The sequence below is a fragment of the Dermacentor albipictus genome, chromosome 7 (assembly GCF_038994185.2).
Source record: "Dermacentor albipictus isolate Rhodes 1998 colony chromosome 7, USDA_Dalb.pri_finalv2, whole genome shotgun sequence".
In the NCBI taxonomy this organism is placed as follows: domain Eukaryota; kingdom Metazoa; phylum Arthropoda; class Arachnida; order Ixodida; family Ixodidae; genus Dermacentor; species Dermacentor albipictus.
In genome coordinates this window covers 143,127,365-143,148,232 of record NC_091827.1, presented here as the reverse complement: position 1 = coordinate 143,148,232, position 20,868 = coordinate 143,127,365, and the positions used below count along the sequence as shown (strand labels likewise).

At 45.8% G+C, this 20,868-nt stretch overlaps 1 protein-coding gene across 1 annotated transcript; it reads right to left on the bottom strand.

Moving 5' to 3' along the window:
* Nucleotides 1–19,111: 19,111 nt before the first annotated feature.
* On the bottom strand, nt 19,112–20,324 carry LOC139047632 (uncharacterized). The gene is made up of 2 exons (XM_070521478.1): nt 19,767–20,324; nt 19,112–19,520 (listed from the first exon to the last, which is right to left on the bottom strand). The coding sequence occupies exons 1-2, from the start codon at nt 20,322–20,324 to the stop codon at nt 19,227–19,229; spliced, it is 852 nt and encodes a 283-aa protein (XP_070377579.1). The 3' UTR covers nt 19,112–19,226.
* Between the last annotated feature and the right edge of the window lie 544 nt (nt 20,325–20,868).

Genomic DNA, 20,868 nt, shown 5'->3' with positions numbered 1-20,868 from the left:
TGCCAGAGTTTGCACTGTCTTTAGCACTTTAACGCCTTGTCAAAGCAGTGACAGCAGCACACACACGATCAACCGACTGAACCAGAGAGCACTACCCCCATGAGAGCTTCTTGAGCCTGCCCGCGCGCCAGCGGGCGGTAGCGCCATCTGCCTTGCGCATAGCAAGTTATTTCAGCTGCGCCAGTTCGGTCGTGACACTAGGAAAACCTTCTAGCCTCTGTACTATGGGCGTCTTGCGCTGGAGTTTGAGGTATAGTAGCGGCGCCTGGCGGCGGCGCGGGAAACGATATCTGGGTCGTACCAGCTTGGGTCGTATTGAGCCCTGACTGTGCCGAAGCACGTTTCTAGTCCGAGTTTTGCGTCGATTCGCACTTTTTTCTGCCCTGTTGCGAGTGCGAAAAGGCTCGTCACTTCTCGCAGACCATGCCGACCACGCTGCGAGCTCGCCGCAGCCTATAGTTTAACGAAAACGGGCTCTCCGAGTGCCGTGGGACGCAATGCTGGGAGCAGACGGAATCGGTGACGCCGATCCGGAGAGACCTAGCCCAGCATCGAGAAGGCGTCACCGTCATTACTTCTGCGTCGTGGGCTGCCATGAACAAGAAGGCCTGAATCCCAACATCATATTCTGCCGTTTTCCTTCAAGGCCTCACGAAGTGGAGCGTCGGGCGCGCTGCATAGCTGCAGTTCGTCGCGCTGAGTAAGCGAAACTTCGCGCCATGCTGACTGCTTCGCCTGTCTTGAAGCTTGCTTGATTATCTGCGTTCTAATGTTCGGTCTTTTGCACCTACAGTCCCGACAGCAGACCGACATAGCAGCAGGCATGGCTGGTAATTCACGATTCGAGACCCGGCCACAGCGCGATAATTAACAATTCGACCGATGCGAAGTGGTGAAGTGACCAGGTGTGTGCAAATGAGCACAAATGGTCGGGCTCATTCGATGACAGTTCACTACTCCACTACGAGCAGCACAGGTTAAGAGAGTTAAATGCGCTCATCCTTGATCTCAAGCCAGCACGTTGAGGCAACGCAGCAAGGCACTATTGATTGCAGCACATCGATGTTCGAGCGCTGTCATTAAAACCTACATCAAGCGAGCGGCGTACGAGCTCGCGCTGCAGCGCGATTCGCACGTACGTGCGAGCTCATATGCATTGCATCAGTTATTACCAGTTACTAAAAAGGACAGATGGCCGCTACTACAACGCAGGCATAACTACTTGTTTAGCGGCATGCAGTCAACAAAGATTGCAGGAGGCCCGCCGTTTCGCGGCATGTCGAAAGACCGCTGCCGTCGCGGCGCGTACAATCGTGCGCTCGAGCAGTTCGTACATCGCGGCTTGTACCGTCGTGTGCTCGAGCAGTTCCGTACACATGATGTCTGCTTATCGCCGCTGTGGATTCATTTATAGCAAGCATTTCCTCGCGTTTATGCGCCTGAATCTAGCTGCTAGCGTGCAAACCTTACCTGAAGTTCCACTTCGTACGCGACTCGCTTCACTTGCGATGACACGGTGCTAAAACTTCGCCGCCCAATTCTTGAACGGCGTACACGTATTCGGCACTGCATAATTTCTTGCCTTTACGCAGCGTGCCAGCCCTGAAAAAATCTTCGGCGCCCGATATTCGCTGCAGGCCGTGAAACAACACAACCGAAAGTGGCGGGTCCATAGTGTAAACGTGCTTTCCGAAGCAGACGACCAAGCTTGGTACGACCCATTTTAGCACAGAGGGCGCTTTTTAGCACCTTTTTCGCAGCGCCCCCTGGGCAATGCAAGAGCCCCATGGCGCAGCAGCCAGAAACAACGTTCTTTGACATCTAAGAACGTTGGCCAGAAACCCAGTAAAGCCACAGAACGCCTGGTAAAGCACCGCTACTAGATACTTTTCAGTTGTAAAACTCCGCCTGGGAGCGGCGCGAGAACGTGACCCTCTGCCGTCTCCTCTCGCGAGGTGGCGCTGCCGCCACGGTTGGCCCGGTTGGCTACGGAAGCTTCCCAAGGCAGCAGCGCGCCGCCGACTCAATGCCAGTTTTTTTTTAGAGCGCAGCTCTTTGGCGTCCGTTCCTGGGTTTCGCGTCGTCGTCGGCGTCGTCGTCGTCGTCGGCGTTGTCGGCGTTGTCGTCGGCCTCGTAACCAGCTCGCCTCCGCCGCCGCGCTCCGCCGCCGCGCATGCGCCGCTGCTCCGCCGCCGCGCATGCGCGCTATCGGCTCTCCGGGTGAGGGAGGATGATGGAAGGGAGGAGGAGAGACTGTGGAGGAGGGCTGGCTGCACAAATGGCTCTTTGGCGTCCGTTCCTGGGTTTCGCGTTATCGTCGGCCTCGTAACCAGCTCCGCCCCCCTTTCATCCCCCCAGCGCCAGCAGCGACCGACTGATACCGCTTTCGTGAGTCCGCTACCGCACTCACGAAAGACGTTGTGCACTTCCTGCAACTCGCATTAACCGTCCATCGATCCACACCGATGTTAGTAGTGGGGGACTTTAATGTTGACATAAAGACAAACAGCAATTTCCTAACACTTATGCGGGAGAACATCCCGTTCCTCTCGCTCGTAACGCGTCCCACGGCTGTGACAACCTCGCGAGGCACTTGTATAGATCTCGTCTTTGAGAATCAAGCATTGGTGTACCAAGTCGAACATATATCAGTCTATTTCTCCGACCACAAAGCTTCCTTCATGACTGTCAGGAACTGTTAATGGAGTCTTTGTTAAAGGAATACGTGTGAAAAATAAAAAAAAATTCTGTGATAGCGCATACATGTGTTGCTCGATTTCTTTGCCTCAATCTATCGAAAAGGTGAAACAGCTTATTTGCTGCGCTCAAATTTCGCATTAGGAAGTAACGTAATCGTCGATAATTTTTTTCTTTTGCTGCTTTTCGTGGCGCTAAATATTCAAAGAATAGCCTTTTTACATTGTGCACTCTGTAAAAAGCAGCTAATAGGTGAATGAAGAGGAGAGTGAAGCCTTTCGTTTGTGGCATGTTGTTTTATGTACGCATGAAAATGAATAGGACCGGTACAACGCCGGATTGAGGAATCTAAGCATGCTGCATCGATATTCACAAAAGATGCGCTTTCTTGGTTGCTACGGCTACTGCTTTCTAGTTGACAGCTTGTATCCCTGGAGTAAAAATCGATCCGCATAACAATGAAGATATTCAGTACTTCGCACGTGAACGCGTACATATGCTCTGCACAACCAAGAAGAGGGAGGCAGCACCCCTCTAGATCATCTAAAACCTTCCAAAATATCTCTCCGTAAAGGCCTGCTTCATCCAGGGAAGCTGACACACTTCTGTCAGTTGTCTTCTAAAGCCCAGCATCATCGGCGTCGGGTGCTTTAAGGAACCTTGCTCAATTGAGACTTCTGCAGTCAATTAAGTAACTGTCGCAGCCAACTGCTGGGATTTCAGAGCTTATGTCCGCTATGCACAGATCACATGGTGTGCCCTTTCTGACTTTATGAATGACATATCCACACAGATAATAACCAGCATTGTCCTCTATGTTTCCTCGAGCATAAGTGTGCTCATTGCAAGCACGTTCTGGTGAGCTGCTTGGCTCCACGCAACTTATCAACGTCGCCTCAATGGCATTGCGAAGACTATGTTTTGACTTGCAGGCTTCTCTGGTCTGTTTGAATGTGTCGTTGACGCCGACGAGCACAGAGCCTGGCACACCTTCCACACTCCCACGTAGCGCCAAGTGTATACAAGCTTTTAACAGGTGTATATAGAGGCTTAGAAGGCGGAATATCTGCGTGAAGTTGTTTATAGTTGGATGGGACTCACCTCCACCGAAGGACTGCACTAGTCCAAAGTGTCGCTGAAAAAACATGAGTGGGTGAATTTCCTAGCAAACAGTGTAATGTGAATGCAGTCACAACAAATGTGAACTAGTGTACCTCCAATGGATCTTGATTTAACTTGGCTGTCGAAACATAGAGCACACCTTGACGCAGCAGATTATCGACAATGTTTAAACTCGACATCAGAGTTACTCGCAGCGGCTCTGTCGTTTCTTATGATGCAAAAATCTTCAGGTTCTTTTGAACTGCGTTCTGTTCTGTCAAGTTTAGCAGTTCCAAAACATCTTTGATGACCTGAAATGATTAGTTTAACAAGTTTATAGCCCTCAGGAAATGCGCACGAAGTTGAAAGGCGGTGGTCTGGTACACTATTTCGTCGTAGAATGCTTGCAAGGTTTTATTAACACAAACAAAAAAACAGGAGTAAAAACAGACAAAGTGATAGGATAGTGAATAAAAAATTTGTTGCCGAGGTTTCTGTCTCCAGTGATAGCTGTCGCACCGAGAGCGACCAAAACAACACTCTTTCTGAGGAGACGTAAGCGAAAAGTAATTATTTTAGTGAATATTTCTCAAATCACAGCACCTACCGGCCTCCTCCGAAAGCTCTGGCAAAACCGGATATCACGTCACGCTTACCCACCTCGAGGCCCATTGCGAGCGATCGTCCACACTGAGCGCGCGAAGGGGCGAGTTGGCGTTTGCAGCAACACGCTCTTTTTGTTCGACCGTCCTATTCGTACCGCTTCCTCGTGTGAGCTGTTCGAAAACTCGTCTTTCATCTCGCGGATTTGTGGTTTGATATGTGGAGCAGCCGTGTCAACGCCGCAAAATGCCGAGGGTCTGCTGTGCGCATGTGAAAACGGCAGGCAGCGGTAGTCTTTTTCTCGCGTACTTGTTCACGCTGTAGTTTTGCGCACAGGTGCCGTTTGACCGTAATTTGTCGTTTGTACGACGTTCTGAGCCAGATGTTTGGCCAATTCTGCCAGAATGAATCGAAATCCGTATCGTCTGAAGCGACGGCTGACAAAAAAAAAAGAAAAATCGCCGACATGAGACTGGTGGCGCCATCTCGTGTGCACCAAGCGAAGGAGTGCTCGGCTACGATGGAACAACGGTACGCTGAAACCGTTGCGCATGTACTCGTTCACTCTGTGAATAACAAGACGCTCCATGCTTACAGAGGCGCATTTCAGTCACTGCACATGCCTGGCTTCAATCTTCACCCGTTGCTTAATCGCATCTATTCTCAAAACAGCTACTTGCGCGCATCAAGCACCTGCCGCGCGAGAGTCAGCAGCCGACTGTGCTCACGCCGCCGGCCACACCTGCTCCGATGGCGTAGGTACAGGGAGGTCTACACGCGTCAATATCTTCAACGATTTCTACGTTTTTTTTTGTACAGTGTGTACTCACAGCACCTGTATTGTGCATTGGTGGCTTTCATGCTTTACGCGCTAGCAGCTACCCATCCAAGCGGGCGGAGCAAGCCGCTTTGCGCAGAACGCAGAGTAAATTCCTTACGTCGCCTGACATTGCATAGCCTGAGGCATAAGCGTCCTCGCTCTGTTGAAGCCAAACATGGCAAAGCGTTTGCGTGAGCGAATCACGCTGGGCGCACCGCCACGGATGCAACACTGTCAATGAGGCGTGCGCCTCTCGTCTCGCTAACTCATTCGTGACAGGTGCGAGCTTGCGATCCGAGCCGCAGGAACCCCGTTTATATCTGGTTTCCACCTATGATGCCGCCCCTGATCTCTCGAGGCGAACGCGTGTACATGGAATGCACAGTGTAAACACCACTTTGCTGGTCCAGACTCTCCCGGCACCGCGGAGGGGGACTGCATGCTGCAGCGGGTCGTCGTCAATTTCGCTTGACGACGCGGACGGATCGTAGGCATACGCCTTTATCGTTCGTGGTCGTTCAGTAGGCCGCTCATCCAAGTCGGAGTCATAAGTTCCGCTCATGCTATCGCTCTCACTAGAACTTTGCATTTTGCACTGAGCAGCGCGCGGCAAACAAAATGCGCAGCCGGTCAGCTCGCTCCGCGGCTGCTGAGGGTAGGTGTGACGTCAGATCCGCCGGCTTGTTGTCGGGAGCGCTTTGCGAGGGACGCGGTGGCCGCTCATAGAGAGTCAAAAATAAAGCCATCCGCTCAAAAGTAACCCGAATAATGACTGTATACTATAGCAATCGTGCCTTAGGAATGCAATTGTGGGGCTTTCTCTATATTCTTCAATTTTTATTCTGTATCCCTTTAAGAATTAAGGGCGCTGCACCCTCCCTAGCTATCACCTTATTTCTCGTGGTTTTCCTGGTTTCATTGTTTCATTGCAGGCATGTTTGCTCACAAGACAAGCAGCATTTTCCTGGCACATAAATAAGAAACACGAGCAAAACGTGCCACGCTGCTGCACGCATCAGCGTCTCTGTCCACCCGCACAAACGTTGCTCGCACCGCCCGCCTTCGGGCCGACAGTGTCGCGCGCGCCGCCCCGCGGGCGCGACAGAAAGGGGCCAGGTGCAGGGGCGGAGTTTGACAACTGAAAACAATCTAGTAACATTGTGGTAAAGCGTGTGCAAAACCCCGTTTCCGGATGAATGGATGGATGTTATGAGCGTCCCCTTTGGAACGGGGCGGTGGCTTGCGCCACCAAGCTCTTGCTACTATGCTGCCTAATATCCTACCTAGGTTAACCCATGAGAACAAAAAAACACACTATGAACTACCACGTCCAAATTTTCTGATACCCTATTGCGAACTGTGCTTTTGTACGTCTCCGTCCTTTGTCGTTTCCCTACTTTTCTTCCACCAATCCTCCAATCGCCTCTTACTGATGTCTATTGCGGACCTGTTTTCTTTTCCACTGCTCCCGCTGAACCCAAGGGCTTCAAGGAGGCCAGTGGTGCCTAAATCGACCGCTGGATAGATGTCTTCACATTCTAATAAAATATGCTCCGTCGTTTCCCTAGCTTTACCGCAGCAAGCACATGCTTCTTCTTCCTTCTTATATCTCGCTTTATACGTGCGTGTTCTAAGGCATCCCGATCTCGCTTCGAAAAGTAATGAGCTTCCCTTTGAGTTATCATAAATGGTTTCTTTCCTAATTTCGTTTTTTCCCCTTAAGTAGTTACTCATGGCAGGTTTCTTTTCCATTGCCGCCACCCATGAGATTAATTCAGCCTCTCTGACTTTCCGCTTGACCTTCTTTGTTGCTGTGTTGCCCACCCCACAGGCCGCATACTTGCTGGTAAGCTTCCTAGTTCTTTTCCTCCACTGTGAATCAATGTTTTGCCTGTACAGATACCTGAACACTCTCCCAGCCCATTTACTTTCCTCCATATTCCTCAGCCGTTCTTCATACTCAATTTTACTGCGAGCTTCCCTCACTTCAAAACTAGTCCAGCCCATATCCCCTTGCACAGCTTCATTTGTAGTCTTCCCGTGAGCGCCCAATGCGAGGCGACCCACTGACCTTTGGTTCCCGTCGAGTCCTGATTGTACCCCTGATTTAAAGCAAACAACCGCATTTGCAAAAGTAAGTCCTGGAACCATTACCCCTTTCCACATACCTCGGAGGACCTCGTACCTATTGTATCCCCATAGCGCTCTGTGCTTCATTATGGCTGCATTTCTCTTCCCCTTGACTGTTATGGTTTTTTCCTGTGTTTCCATATATCAATTGCCTTCGTTTATCCATATACCAAGGTATTTATATTCTGTTACCCGAGGTATTTCTTGGCCCTGTATCTCCACTGTCTGTTCACTGTTTTCATTGAATACAATAACACCTGATTTTCTAACACTAAATTTCAAACCTAAATTGTTGCCTTCCTGTCCACAAATATTAGCCAGACGTTGCAAATCACTTTGGTTGTTTGCGAGCAACACAATGCCGTCTGCATAAAATAAACCTGGGAGTTGCTGTTCTATTACTGTACCTGCCTGTTTGTATGAGAGATTAAACCCGATATTACTTCCTTCTAGCGCCCTCTCCATCCTCACCATGTACATCATAAACAGCAGCGGGGATAAAGGGCACCCCTGCCTCAGTCCCTTGTTGATATGAACTTTCTCCGCGCTCCTCATCCCTTCCCATTCAACGCAAACAGTATTTTCTAGGTAAATCTCTCTCAAAAGCTGTATACAATCGTTACCTAAGCCTTCCCCTTCCAGAATATCCCACAAAATGCTGCGGTCTACGTTGTCGTATGCTCCTGTAATGTCCAAAAAGGCCACATACAACGGTCTGCTTTCTGCTTTTGATATTTCAATACACTGAGTAAGAACAAACAAGTTATCATCCAAACGCCTACCTATTCTAAAGCCATTCTGAAGCTCTCCCAAAATGTCATTATTTTCTGCCCATGCTTGAAGCTTTAATTTGATTGCCTGCATTGCTAGCCTGTATATTACCGATGTAATGGTCAACGGTCTATACGAGTGAATTCTGTCTTTCTCCCCCTTACCTTTATAAATTAAATTCATTCTACTTTGTCGCCAACTGTCTGGTATTCGTCTATCTTTTAAAGTTTTTTCAACTGCTTTCACGAGAGCTTCCTTACTTTTTGGTCCCAGTTCATTTATCAGCCTAACGGGAACCTCGTCTAGCCCTGTGGCTGTGCGCTTAGGTATTTTCTCTTCCGCTTCCTGTTGTACAGCGCCACTTGTGGTCACATACTTTAGTTCACGACGCCACCGCTACGCTTATTTCCGTAGCACTGTGAAAGGTACAGTTTCCCTTCTCCAAGTTTGTATAGGTGTTCTGTGGCTTGCCCGTTAACCTACGGTAGAGTGTAATTAGAGTGTACTAGAACTCTAGCGTAATGGCATAGAGTTAGTAGAACCACGACCTACTGAACTCCAGACCTGCACAGATCTCCCTCCTCCAGCACGCCTGGTCTAGTTCGCCCTTTTCGCCGCTAGGAAAAGAACGTACGAGCGGAGTGGCGCTAGTTATAACCTGTTCGCTGTCGTCTGCTTCTGCAATCTGTTCAGCGCTTGTCTTGCCATTTCGGCAGGCACAAAGCTCTTGTATTGGCAGTAAATGAATAAATTCACAAATATACAAAAGAAAACATACTTGCGAATGCTTTGCGTTTGAATAGTGAAACTACAAGAGGAGGAGCGGTGCAAGAAATGTAAACAACGAGCACAGGTGGCAGCTGCAATGCTAGATCGACGGCATAAATTTCCCTTTCCTAGCCTCCATAAGAGACTGGAAAAATTGTCTGAAGAAGATTCATAGGATAATCTAGTTTTTTTTAGTTGTTTACAGATAGCCTGGTGTCGTAGATGACACGAGAATTTACTGCTGTGTGCCGTAGTGAAATGCAGATGACCTGGTAAAAGTATATAGTAAAAGTATTCACGAGTATAAGTCCTCCGCCCGATATGTGCAATAGGTCGATCGATTCTGTTTCAAGGAAAGGTGAGCATACCTTGTTTTTATTGTCGTTGGTTGCCTAGCTCAGTAGAAAGCTTACAAAAAATTAAGCGATCCCAGTGCTATAAAACGTGCTGCACTGCAAGCCTTAAATCGTCTCACGGGACTCTTTTCAAACTGTAAAGCTAGCTTTTCTGCGTGGTACGGCGGCAGCATAACGGTGGTGCTTAAGATACGTACGCAGTGAAGCTGTGTGTGTAATTCACTTTTTGAACTCACGACACATTCACGGACAACTTTAAGAGTTAAAATGATTCAGATTCAGATTCAGATTTATTGGTTCCAAAAACATGAGTAATTACATGACGAATATACAGACGAGGGTCCCAAAGTCAAATAACTGTAGTGGGACCCTCGGTGAATAATAACAACATTGATGGTGATATCATTAGACAGCAAATTAGCGTATTATAAAACAACATCTACAGATCAAATACATCATTAGACATGTCATTTACAATCAAACAGGAAAAGCACGTTATAAAATAAAGTCGGAAAAAAGCATGGGTGAAATACATGAAATGACATGAGATAAAAGTCAAAGGTACAACGCCAGATCGTAGTTAAGTTAGCGCAGGAAATGATGCTTAAGGTGATTTTTAAAAATTGCAAGAGAAGTGCAGGATTTTATGGTTGAGGGTAATTCATTCCAAAGAGAAATTGCAGCGAAGGAAGATGTTTTTTTGCCGTAATTGGTATGAACCATGGGTAATAAGAAATTGTTAGCCGCAAATCTGGTCATAATTTTATTCTGCAAAAGGGCAGTTGCAATGAACGGAAACGTAAGGTTATTATGAAGCAACCTGTGGAGTAAGACGAGTATGTTAAACTGGAACAAATTAATAATAGGCAAGATATTATACGCTCGTAGTAACAAAGAGGCATTAGACTGCATGGAGCTAGTAGTGATAATGCGTATTGACTGATTTTGGATATGTTGAATTGATGATAAGTGACAAGCGTACGTGTTGCCCCATGAAACAATGCCGTAATTAATGTGACTATGAATGAACGCATAATACAACGCTAGCAGAGCCTCACGAGAAAAAAAAAGGGCGAGCTTTGATTAATGCACGTATGCCAAACGCAGTCTTGTGCTTGAGATGTTGGAAGTGAGAGTGAAATGCAAGGTTAGCGTCAAGATGTATGCCAAGAAAAGTGACATCGGTGCTAACGGGAATTGAATGAATTCCAAGCTTCACTTCAGGAATAGAAGTTAAGGCCCTTTGAGCACTTTTGAATAACATAAATTTAGTTTTTAAAGGATTAAGAACTAAGTAATTGTTGCTACACAATATTATAATGTTACTTAATGCAATATTTAATTTAGAAGTAAGAGTAGTAACAGATTTGTCAGATGAAGATATGGTTGTGTCATCTGCATATAAAATGCAATGAACGCAGTTGGTGGAGTTGAGAGAATCCGGAAGATCATTAATATATAAAAGGAAAAGCAAAGGGCCCAGAACTGATCCCTGTGGTACACCTTGGTTAATACATTTTGTTACTGAGAAAGTATTTGCTGCATGTACTGTGTACGGCCGGTCAAGTAAATAATTTTGTAAGAATGTTAGCGCAGGACCGGTTATACCATAAGAGTCAAGTTTATTAAACAGGACTTGATGGTTAACCGTGTCATAAGCTTTACTGAAGTCTAAAAATACAGATCCGACTAAGTTTCCCGCATCAATACATTTTTTTATGTAGTCAGTTAGAGATAGAACAGCTAGATTCGTGGAACTTCCTGGGCGGAAACCAAATTGATTGTTCTTTAGCAATTTAAACTTTGTTAAGTAGTTATTAAGACGTTTAACAAATAATTTCTCAATGAGTTTACTAAGGCAGGACAGAATTGCAATTGGTCGGTAATTATTAACTGTGTGTTTGTCGCATTTTTTAAAAACAGGAATAATCTTGGCATTTTTTAAAAATGAAGGAAATGCACCTTCTTTGAACATAAGGTTAATAATGTTACAGAGCGTGTCGCAAACTAAATGCGCAACCAGTTTTAAATGCCTGACACAAATATTGTCTAAGCCAGGCCCTGTATTTTTAAGGTTAGCAATTGTGGAGCGCACTTCATTTGGTGTAGCTGGTAACAAGAAGAATGATTGTGTCGTACGGCTCAAAGTATTATGCAACTGCGCATGTATGTTGTTATTAGTGCAAACAGAAGAAAAGTAGTCCGAAAAAGCATTAGCAATTTCGTTGGGGTCAGAAAGAGTGAGACCTTTGTAATTTATTTTCGTTATAGAGGCATTAATAGGCGATTTGTTAAGAAAAGTGTTCAATAACTGCCATTGCTTTTTGGGGTTATCTTTATTCTGATCAAATTTATTTTCGTAGTACTTTTTTTTGCCTGTTTTAGTAAAACATTCAGTAATTTACAGTATCTACTATAGCGTCTAGCTAGTCTAGTATTAAAGGGCTGACGTTTAGTTTCCTTGTACATGTTTTCCTTCTTTCTTAAACTTTCTAGAAGACCGTCCGTCATCCATGGGTTGCGAGGATATTTATACTTTTCCCCACATTTTACAGTGCGTGTGTTAGTCGAAACGGCCAATAAAAATAAAGTGCAGAATTTCCTTAGTGCTTCTTCGGGATCAGACATAGAATTAATTGGCGACCAGTCAGTTTCACTGAGGGCTTCAATAAAGGTATCTGCACTAAATACGGAAGTAAAGTAGCTATTATCGTTCTCATGTATTTCATTGTTAAATGTAAGAAAAACAGGAAATGAGTGGTAATCGTTCTGTCGTCGAACATTACGGTGGTTTCAAGTTTCTAAAGAGCGCAGAAGCGAATTTTACAACGTGTAGAATAAAACTGTTGTGTACTTTGCGAAATCTATACAGAATGTGGTTTATAATAATCTGCTTGAAAAAGGCAATAGGAGCGGCTATTTAACGCTATTTTAGAGAGCAGCGGACTACACGCTCCGACATTTTTTAGGTTCGGGCAGTCAACTTTTGGAGCCAAGTGACCGATCAAAGCCTTGTGACATCAATGTCACTGTGTTAGCAAAAATCATCAACTAGACAAGCAGTTCGTCACAACACCACAGCTGCCGTACTAATTACAACGCCGCACAGCCGCCCACCGCGTAGCAGACGATGGATGGATGGATGGATGGATGGATGTTATGAGCATCCCCTTTGGAACGGGGCGGTGGCTTGCGCCACCAAGCTCTTGCTACTATGCTGCCTAATATCCTACCTAGGTTAACCAATGAAAACAAAAACACTATGAACTACCACGTCCAAATTTTCTGACACCCTATTGCGAACTGTGCTTTTGTACATCTCCGTCCTTTGTCGTTTCCCTACTTTTCTTCCACCAATCCTCCAATCGCCTCTTACTGATGTCTATTGCGGACCTGTTTGCTTTACCACTGCTCCCGCTGAACCCAAGGGCTTCAAGGAGGCCAGTGGTGCCTAAATCGACCGCTGGATAGACGTCTTCACATTCTAATAAAATATGCTCCGTCGTTTCCCTAGCTTTACCGCGGCAAGCACATGCTTCTTCTTCCTTCTTACATCTCGCTTTATAGGTGCGTGTTCTAAGGCATCCCGATCTCGCTTCGAAAAGTAATGAGCTTCCCTTTGAGTTATCATAAATGGTTTCTTTCCTAATTTCGTTTTTCCCCTTAAGTAGTTACTCAGGGCAGGTTTCTTTTCCATTGCTGCCACCCATGAGATTAATTCAGCCTCTCTGAGTTTCCGCTTGACCTTCTTTGTTGCTGTGTTGCCCACCCCACAGGCCGCATACTTGCTGGTAAGCTTCCTAGTTCTTTTCCTCCACTGTGAATCAATGTTTTGCCTGTACAGATACCTGAACACTCTCCCAGCCCATTTACTTTCCTCCATATTCCTCAGCCATTCTTCATACTCAATTTTACTGCGAGCTTCCCTCACTTCAAAACTAGTCCAGCCCATATCCCCTTGCACAGCTTCATTTGTAGTCTTCCCGTGAGCGCCCAATGCGAGGCGACCCACTGACCTTTGGTTCCCGTCGAGTCCTGATTGTACCCCTGATTTAAAGCAAACAACCGCATTTCCAAAAGTAAGTCCTGGAACCATTACCCCTTTCCACATACCTCGGAGGACGTCGTACCTATTGTATCCCCATAGCGCTCTGTGCTTCATTATGGCTGCATTTCTCTTCCCCTTTACTGTTAGGGTTTTTTCCTGTGTTTCCATATATCCGTTGCCTTCGTTTATCCATATACCAAGGTATTTATATTCTGTTACCCGAGGTATTTCTTGGCCCTGTATCTCCACAGTCTGTTCACTGTTTTCATTGAATACAATAACACCTGATTTTCTAACACTAAATTTCAAACCTAAATTGTTGCCTTCCTGTCCACAGATATTAGCCAGACGTTGCAAATCACTTTGCTTGTTTGCGAGCAACACAATGTCGTCCGCATAAAATAAACCTGGGAGTTGCTGCTCTATTACTGTACCTGCCTGTTTGTATGAGAGATTAAACCCGATATTACTTCCTTCTAGCACCCTCTCCATCCTCACCATGTACATCATAAACAGCAGCGGGGATAAAGGCCACCCCTGCCTCAGTCCCTTGTTGATATGAACTTTCTCCGCGCTCCTCATCCCTTCCCATTCAACGCAAACAGTATTTTCTAGGTAAATCTCTCTCAAAAGCTGTATACAATCGTTACCTAAGCCTTCCCCTTCCAGAATATCCCACAAAATGCTGCGGTCTACGTTGTCGTATGCTCCTGTAATGTCCAAAAAGGCCACATACAACGGACTGCTTTCTGCTTTTGATATTTCAATACACTGAGTAAGAACAAACAAGTTATCATCCAAACGCCTACCTATTCTAAAGCCATTCTGAAGCTCTCCCAAAATGCCATTATTTTCTGCCCATGCTTGAAGCTTTAATTTGATTGCCTGCATTGCTAGCTTGTATATTACCGATGTAATGGTCAACGGTCTATACGAGTGAATTCTGTCTTTCTCCCCCTTACCTTTATAAATTAAATTCATTCTACTTTGTCGCCAACTGTCTGGTATTCGTCTATCTTTTAAAGTTTTTTCAACTGCTTTCACGAGAGCTTCCTAACTTTTTGGTCACAGTTCATTTATCAGCCTAACGGGAACCTCGTCTAGCCCTGTGGCTGCGCGCTTAGGAATTTTCTCTTCCGCTTTCTTCCAGTTTAAATTTGTAAGCACTAGCTCCTTTCCCCCTTGGGTCTCTTTCATACTCTTTTTTTCTTCAAATACAACCTCGTCCTTGCCTTGGAAAGATTCGGCTGTTACTTTTTGGATGTAATTTATTGCTGCTTCTCCTTCCAGTCTGTTTTCATCTTCGTCTAGGATATGTTGTTGTATTGTTGTTGACTTCCTGCCTAATAATTTTATGTGATTCCAAAATATTCTAGGTGCGGCCTTCTTTTTCTCACGTATTTCTGACAACCAACTTTCACTTTCACCTTTTAATTTTGCTTGCACCAGTATTTGAACCATAGACTTTTTCTCCCGGTATATTTCCCATTTACTGGTTACTTCATCCTGTGGCTACTGCGCCTTCTTTGCCTGCCTGTGCTCTCGAGATGCGCTCTGCCGTTCGGCGATCGCTTCTCGTATCTCCTTGTTCCACCAGCTTTTCGGTTTCTTTTGTCCTTTCCAATGAACATGTTGTTTCTCTTTCCGTATTTCTGTCGTTACTACACTTAGAAGCTCACCATATTCCCACCCCTTACTTGGCGACTTGCCAATTTCTTCCTCCACTCTAGTGACTATATTTGCTATTTGTTCAGCGTTCAAATTTGGATTGGCCATTTTGCTTTCGTTGCTCTCTTTCCCAACTACATATCCCATTTTCAAAATGATCCGTTTATGGTCACTCCCTATGCTGCTAAACCCTTCCTCATCGATGACCATTTCTCTCAACTTATCATGAATTCCTTCTGTCATCAGACAGTAATCAATGGTCGATTGCCGGTTTTCCACTTCCCACGTGATCTGTCCTTCACACTTAGGCCCTGTATTCACGATCACGAGGTTATGTTGCTCGCAAAGGTCTAGCATTGACTTCCCGTTATTGTCGGTATAGCCATCTAAATCCTGTATGTGGGCATTCATGTCACCTAATAGGACTATCTCAGCACCATTCCCGAAACCCCTAATATCAGCGCTTATGCATTCCACTAACTCTTTATTCTTCTCTGTGCAATTTATTCCGGTCCACAAATACGTAACTCCAAGCCAAGTTTCTTTCCCACTCATTGTACCTGATAACCAAAGATGCTCTTGACATTGTGAATTTACTCTTTTCCATTTGGTTCCCTGATGGATGAGCATTCCGACTCCCCCTCCCTTTCCGACTTAGTTCTGTTGCACCCTTCCCATATATAATTCTCAATAACTGGCGGCTCTTCTGAGTCTCTAAGGTGCGTTTCTGTAACCGCATACACCCCTATTTGTTCTCTATGTAACTGCTCCTCAATCTCTGCCCACTTTTCCTTTCTTCTGCCGCCCTGCATGTTTATGTAGCCTATTGCATGGCGAGCTCTTGTTCTTGCTTTCCTCCTTTTTCTCTTATCGACGGCGATGCTCTTCTGATGTTCCCCTAGGGGACCTTCTTTATTACTACCTACTCTGACCTCCTGAGCGCCCGCGGGCCCCCTAAAAAAGCAACAGTGCGACCCCCAAGTCGCCAGCCCACTTCTCGTGCTAGCCTGTAATTGAAGTGGATCCCATCTCGTTTAAAACCACCACAACTTCTCACTTCCCTGTTTACTTCGACAACCTCGAAGCCTCTCTCTGCTCATTTTCCATATTGCCTCATTGGCAGCCATTACGGCTCTTTGTACCTGACTGTCACGCACAGGCACCTCCGGCACCGTGCACACCACGATCTTCATTTTTTCATTTTTCATTTTATTACCTTAAAGACCCTGGATAGGGGTATTACATAAGGGGTGGGAATACATTAGTACATAATTTGCATAATACATAAGTGAACACGCAAACAACAACAAAAAACTGCATGTGCTAAAGGGTTACATACGTCAGCGCAAATACATAGAACTAAGTAATACAAACTAAAGTTGCGCGAGCATAAAAGTCTATTAACACAAGTCATTTCTATTGTGAAAAGTGCGCAGTGACACTCTCCACGAACGTAGAAGGGCAAATGATGGTGGAGATTTGGTGGGGCAGATTGTTCCAATCTGTAGCGGCCTGGCAAAAGAATGAGGCGGAAAAGGTAACAGTGCGCATGCGAGGGCGGCCCACTTGAAAAGTGTGCCATGTGCGATGAGATGTTCGGGCTGCGGGAAGGATATAGGGTGGTTGATTAAGCGAGCTGTGATAAAAGTTATGGAAAAGTGAAAGAGTTTCAGTGCGCCGGCGCGTACAAAGGGGAAGTAAATTCAATTCTTTCTTTAAGTAAGATATGCTCACGTCATATGAATAATTAGAATGGATGAACCTTGTGGCACGGTTTTGAACGGCTTCGAGTGCGTTAATGAGATATGTTTGGTGCGGATTCCATATGGCGGATGCATATTCCAATTTCGGTCAGACTATTGACTGGTAGGCCAGTAGTTTAACAGGTTTGGGGGCGCGTTTTAGATGACGCTTGAGAAAACCCAGCGATTTGTTAGCAGATGAAATGATGTTACTGACGTGTGTTCGCCAGGATAAGTCGTTAGATATAGTAACACCTAGGTACTTGTAAGACTGTGCAGCACACACGGGAATGTTAATAATTGTGTATTGGTAAGGAAATGGGTCGCGCCGACGAGAAAATACCATCAAGTTGCATTTCTTAGGATTAAGTTCCATCAACCACCGGTCGCACCATTGCTGTAAACAGTTAATGTCTTCCTGAAGTAAGTCTTGATTAGATGTGCTAGTAATTGTTCGATAAATGACGCAGTCGTCTGCGAACAAACGAACGTTGCAAGACACATGCAGGGGTAGGTCATTAATGTATATTAAGAAGAGTAGGGGTCCAAGAACTGATCCTTGCGCTACACCGGAAGTCACTGGTAGGTGGTTAGATGCGCGGTTGTTAACTGTAACGAACTGAGATCTGTTTGTTAGGAACGCTTCAATCCATCGCAAAATGTCAGGGTGAAGGTTCGCAAGAGAAAGTTTTAGTAGCAGACGTTGGTGCGGTACCTTGTCAAATGCTTTTGCAAAATCTACAAATATCGCGTCTGTTTGGAGGTTAGAATCTAAGTTAGTGTGAATATCATGCAGGAAAATGGCCAGTTGTGTTTCGCGGGAAAAGCCTTTGCGGAACCCATGCTGTGAAGAATGAAAGTATTTGTTCGAGTCGAGAAATTTCATGATTTCTGTGTACATGACGTGTTCCATGAGCTTACAGGGCACACTCGTTAATGAAATGGGGCGATAATTAAGCGGGCAATTCCTTTCACCTGATTTGTGGATGGGAACAACCTTCCCCACCTTCCAGTCATGTGGTACTTCACCAGTTGAAAGTGACTGCGAGAATAGCATACAAAGAAACACCGCGGTGACGTGTTTAGTATTCTTTAACAGTTTCGAATTAATGTTATCCACGCCGGCTGACGATGTGAGTTTAACGTTGTCAATTAATGATGAGATACCATCTGGGGAAAATGTAATGGTTGGCATAACGCTCGTTTCGTTAGTACGCGAAGAAAAAGGGGACGAGGTAGGCTCTTCTGTAAATACCGAGACAAAAGCTGCATTAAAAAGGTTCGCGCACTTTACATCGTCGACCGTTTCACCACCCTCATTGGTAAGTGTTACACCGTGCCTTTCTTGAGGGTTTATCACCTGCCAGAATTTTTTCGTGTTATTGATCAAAAGTTTCCGACGGTCATCACCAAAGAATGCATCTTTCGCCCTGCGAATCGCTGATAGGTATGCGCGTTCAGCAGTGTGGTATTTTTCCCATGCACACATGTTCATCCTGCACTTTGCGGCACGATACATGCCCTTCTTTTTGTTTTCTAGTCTTTTTAACGAATTGTTAAACCATGGTTTTTGTTCATGTGTTCGAAAAGTGATTTTGGGTATAAACTGGTTCGCTAAGTTGTTTATTTTTTGTTTGAATATCAGCCAAGTTTCATGAATACTGCAGTTATGACACGTATCTTGGAAGGAAGGTAGAAAATTCTGTAAATGTTCACATATTGCATGATAATTTCCTTTGTCGTATAAGTGTATAGTTTTCTCCCGCTTCTCCCGCAGAGCTGGGGCAAAGCGAAAAGAGGCATGGATGACCTTGTGGTCACTAATTTCTCTAAGATAGGTGATGGACGACAAGCTGTCTGGACGGTTGACCAGTAGTAAATCTAATATGTTTGCAGTGTCTTGGGTGACACGCGTTGGCTCTAATATGAGTTGTGTCAGGTTGAAGTTGAGGCAAACGTCGAGAAAATCTCTCGATTCGGTTTGGCTTACCAGAGAGGGTGCTGCGTTGTGCCCAATCAATGTCTGGTAAGTTAAAGTCTCCAAAAAGAAGCAGGTCGGCATTAGGATAGCGAGAGCAAACCACATTTAGTGCATTGTTTAGATTACGAGCGAAGTCGGCGCTATTGCGAGGGGGCCTGTAACATACACCTAAAATTACGGACTGTGGGGCGGCGTGGCATAGAACAAACAGTATTTCTAATTTTGATGTGATATTAATGGAAGAGCACGATAACTGTTGACTAACGGCAATAAGCACACCTCCTCCTCTAGTCCCAGCACGTTCTTTTCGAAAGACGCTGAAGTTTGGCAAATCAGCCAACACTTCCGAGTCATAGATTTCGCTACAAAGCCACGTTTCTGTGAGTACAAGAATGTTGCTGTTAGACGACAGCACGAGGTTAGACACGTGTTCTCGTTTTGGAATGAAGCTTCGTATGTTAGTATAAATTATTGAAAGGGAAACATGCGCTATACTTTTCGTTCGAGGGGGATGGCTTGTTTTTTGATGATGCGATGACTGCTATATTTCTTTCACTGTTTGCGATGTGTCATCGTATACGTAGCGCTTAGAACCAATGAAAAGAGTTTTAAAGCGCAAAGAAAATGGCACAGATTTTGCTTTCGTAAACGAAACAAGTTTCCTGCGGGCGTCCCTAACTGCCGGGGAAAAATCCTCACCCATGCTGAGATGAGTGCCCTTAAGTTTGCGCCCATTAGAGAGCACCATTTCTTTTTTCTTATAATGATTAAACCTAACAATTAGTGGGCGCGGGTGATTAGCAGAATGGCGACCAACACGATGCGCTCGCTCTATGTCTTGAGGTTGACCCGCCGTGGTTGCTCAGTGGCTATGGTGTTAGGCTGCTGAGCACGAGGTCGCGGGATCGAATCCCGGCCACGGCGGCCGCATTTCGATGGGGGCGAAATGCGAAAACACCCGTGTACTTAGATTTAGGTGCACGTTAAAGAACCCCAGGTGGTCGAAATTTCCGTAGTTCTCCCCTACGGCGTACCTCATAATCAGAAAGTGGTTTTGGCACGTAAAACCCCATAATTTAATGTCTTGAGGTTCAAGTGGCACGTTCAGGTGGTCTGAGCATAGACGTAAAATTTTTTCTTCAGACGCGGCCGACGTTTCTGATGCTGCTGTATCAGGAAGGCCGTAAAACACAAGATTGTTTCGCCTTGAGCGATTCTCTGCATCGTCAACGCGGGCATTCAGAGTGTGAACAAGCTTTGCTGTTGGCTCAGTATCTGTCCTTATGGTCTGTATCTCGATTTGCAATGGTAGTAGTTTCTGATAATGGCCCTCTAGATCCGCTAACCTCTTGCTTAAGTCAACGAGTGCAGCACTTGTAGCCGTACATTGGCTTTTAAGGCCCTGCATGTCGGCAATTATTGTGGTTTGGCCAGCGGACAGTTTTTTCAGTTCGGCAAGCACAGCATCAGTACCAGGACCAGGGTTCATTTCAATATCCCCTGACTGTAACAAAATAGATCTAAATACACTGAGACACTCACAAACAATATCAAAGCAGCACTGCGGGCTCGGAAGCTGCACCAAAAAGTAATTGCTAGTTCTCTTAGTATACAAGTAGTCTGGTTCACAAACCTGCATGATGAATAGAAGTGGGTTACTGGTGCGTGTTGTGGCACAGCCACCGAGCCCACAGAACGCGGATGATGGAAGTGGTTCCTTTATAGCTTGCTCTGCAGTCGTTGTCGATGACGGCATGGCTCTCGGTAATTGCTCAAGCCTCCAGTTTTGAGGTGGTGGCGCATTTGGAGAGGCGGAATGACTGTCGACACGTATGCGCCAACTAGTCACATCAATCCCTGTGCGCAGATTCGGCGGTTCCCTCACGAGGCTCGCTGACATCACCATCGAGAGCAGCAGCACGCGTGCGACAGCGCAAAGGAAAACCTGCATGATGAATAGAAGTGGGTTACTGGTGCGTGTTGTGGCACAGCCACCGAGCCCACCCTGAGGGGACCCCACCCTGAGGGGATCTGCACCTGAGCCCAAGTAACCACGGATATCCGTGGGACGTCCACCATAAGTCCCAACGTCCATCCATCCGGATATCCAACATGGACGTCCGTGGGACGTACAGGAGAAGTCCATATCCTGTTTGGATATCCGAAGGACATCCCACCGGGAT

Coding starts and splice junctions, on each gene's coding strand:
- LOC139047632 (XM_070521478.1), bottom strand. CDS start 20,324: ATGCAGGTTTGTGAACCAGACTACTTGTATACTAAGAGAACTAGCAAT. Junction 19,521..19,766: donor TGCCACTTGAACCTCAAGAC/ATTAAATTATGG, acceptor CAACCTCAAGAC/ATAGAGCGAGCGCATCGTGT.